Raw genomic sequence first — 2,728 nt, forward strand, 5'->3', positions numbered from 1 at the left:
TGTGTGTGTGTGTGTGTGTGTGTGTGTGTGTGTGTGTGTGTGTGTGTGTGTGTGTGTGGGGACATGTTTTTGCTACATCATGGGGACTATTTTCCAGAAAAACACAGCCTTGTGGAGACCCAATGCTCGTCACAGGGACCAAAGCCTGGTGTGGGGGTTAGGTTTAGGACTAAGGTGTGAATTAGGTTTAGGCTAAGTTAAGGGTCAGGTATGTACTGGGGTGGTTACGCTTAGGGTAAAGGGTCAGTATTAGGCTATAGAAAGGACTGAAAAATGAATGGAAGTCGATGTAAAGTCCCCACGAGGATAGAAAAAACAACATGTGTATGTGTCTTCATGTTCTTTGCATTGGTCTGCAGGAAAATGTTCAAAGTAACAGAGACAGTAAAGCACTGAGGCAGATATTTTTTAAGTAGTTTGACTTGTCTACATTTAGAAGTGTTGCAGTACAAATATATTGAAATTAATAAAAAGTTAAAGTTTTACTAACTACAGTTGTGTTCCTGCATATTCAGCTGTTACAGCTAACAAGGCAAAAAGTTGTTTCCAAGGATTAATGATCTTTTACTTTCTTTTAAATGTAGTGGATGGAAAAAGAAATTTAAAGTTTGCATGATGCTAAGTATGCTATGATTTCAAAAGAAACATTTTGATCTTGTAATAAACAGTGAAACTTAATGTTTGCATTAATGAAGACAATGCATTTCACACACTGCAGCCTTTACAGTCAAAAAATCCATGCATGCTCCTTTTCTGACTAAATAAAGTTTGCAAAGTACTGCAAAATGTACTTGAAGCTTGATATCAAGTTATATCAACTTGATGTTATATAAATACTACAAATAATAACTTTAGTTTTATGAAATTATAAATCTGTAATAAACAATTATTGGTATTTTTATTGGGGGTTTTACAAGTTAAAAACAAAGAAATGAAACTCGTACAAAAATTAATGAAACATTTTCTTGTACAAACCCTCTAAGCACTGAACTATGTAGTCCTATGTGAGTGTTTTCTTTTTTTGTGTGAAATGAATATACAGTAGGTTTCTCACTTTTAAATAATAAAGCATATAATTAAAGTAAAAATAAAATGTAGACTGTTTTGTTGGATATTTAATCGTAATTGTGATCAGTTTCTTTTCAGAAAACAGAAACTTTTATTTTCTTCATTTTTTACTTAAATTATATATTTTTTCTAATCCATGGTATTATCAAAAATATTTATATATTTCTGTTGTTTTCTCATCATGGTTATTAATTTAAATATTATTAAAGATCGTCTTAACATTCTAGTTATTTCCCACCATTAAAATTTCATGTGATCTAATTGCTGATGTTGAACACATGGGTTCAACATCAGAGGCTCTTTAAAGCTTTCTTCTGTTTTAGGGTCGTCCTGAGTTGACCCCAACGGCCATAAAAGCTGGAAAGCTCCTCGCCCGCAGGCTGGCTGGTCAGAGCACTGAGCTCATGAACTATGACAACGTAAGACACACACACACGCACGCACGCACGCACGCACACGCACACACACACACACACACACACACACACACAAAAAATGATACTTTCCTTCCTTCACCTAACAGCTTACTTCTATGTGGCCTTTTTTGTTTATTGTGTTAAGTCTCATTTGAGGCAAATTTATGACCATTTCTGCTGTTATTTGCTTGGACTCTCTCCTCCTCCACCCTTCATCATCCTGCCAGCTGCTCTTTAGGATGATTCATAGCATAATAAGCTTCCATATTCTTCATCAGTCTTCATTATTTCTGATGTGCTTTTTCATTCTTCAAGTTCAAATGAAGGTTTTTCTGTATATGTTGTGTCCTGGAAGATACAAGTTTTATTTTTTATATATTTTTTTAGAATTTAGCATTTGATGTACTTTTACTAATATAGACATCTGATTAAAACATGTTATATCTTCTATACAACACAGCTGATACCAGGAAGAGAGCAGATCTGTAATTACTGATAGGAAACACAGACAGACCACATGCATGGCATTTAACTTTAAAACCTCAGTACTGGAAGATTACAAATTAAAAATTGTGTTTGTACTTGTGTGTCCCAGGTGGCCACCACTGTGTTCACCCCCCTGGAGTACGGCTGTGTTGGTCTGTCTGAAGAGGAGGCTGAGAGGAGGCATGGAGGAGATGGAATAGAGGTAATTTATGTTTCTCTCTGCACAAGACAGACTGCAGAAAATAAAATGTGATTTACTGTGACATCTAAAAATACATATTTATATTTCTGTCATCATTATAGATGTGATGTCAAAACTAACAATTTTAAGTATTCAACCAGGAAAGCCTTTACTTTTTGTTCAAGTGTCCAAATTTGTCCTGCAGCAGAAGCAATGATTTAATTCAAAATATATGTAGCAATTTTTTAACATGTTTATCAAATAATTGAACAGTTTCAAACTAATCTGATTAGCTGAAGAGGTAGCTTTTCATTCTGGAAATATCCCCATAATTAACCCATATTGGTTGGTGATTGTATGCTTCTTTACACAGTCAGTTATTGGTTTGTTACTGGCATCACCCTGCAGATAAATGATACAATACCACACAACAGCTATACAAACATTGACACACTTGCATTCAGTGAAACAAGCAAGCGGCTCTTTATTTTTCCTGCTCGTGTACGTGCGCGCTGTGCCAGATGCTCGCAACACCTGCAGGAGACTGTGAGTAAACGACAGAGCCGCTGAGCGGGTG

At 35.6% G+C, this 2,728-nt stretch overlaps 1 protein-coding gene across 2 annotated transcripts in view; it reads left to right on the forward strand.

The window, feature by feature from the left end:
• The window catches only part of txnrd2.2 (thioredoxin reductase 2, tandem duplicate 2), a gene marked incomplete at its 5' end in the record, with an annotated part of 28,232 nt that overhangs the window by 21,866 nt on the left and 3,638 nt on the right, over positions 1-2,728 (forward strand). The window contains 2 exon segments of one of the 2 annotated variants that reach the window (XM_014018636.1): positions 1,392-1,487; positions 2,080-2,172. In XM_014018636.1, the coding sequence (XP_013874090.1) occupies positions 1,392-1,487; positions 2,080-2,172 (189 nt within the window). 2 annotated transcript variants of the gene reach the window in all.

This window comes from Austrofundulus limnaeus, unplaced genomic scaffold (assembly GCF_001266775.1).
Source record: "Austrofundulus limnaeus strain Quisiro unplaced genomic scaffold, Austrofundulus_limnaeus-1.0 Scaffold198, whole genome shotgun sequence".
NCBI classification, from domain to species: Eukaryota; Metazoa; Chordata; class Actinopteri; order Cyprinodontiformes; family Rivulidae; genus Austrofundulus; species Austrofundulus limnaeus.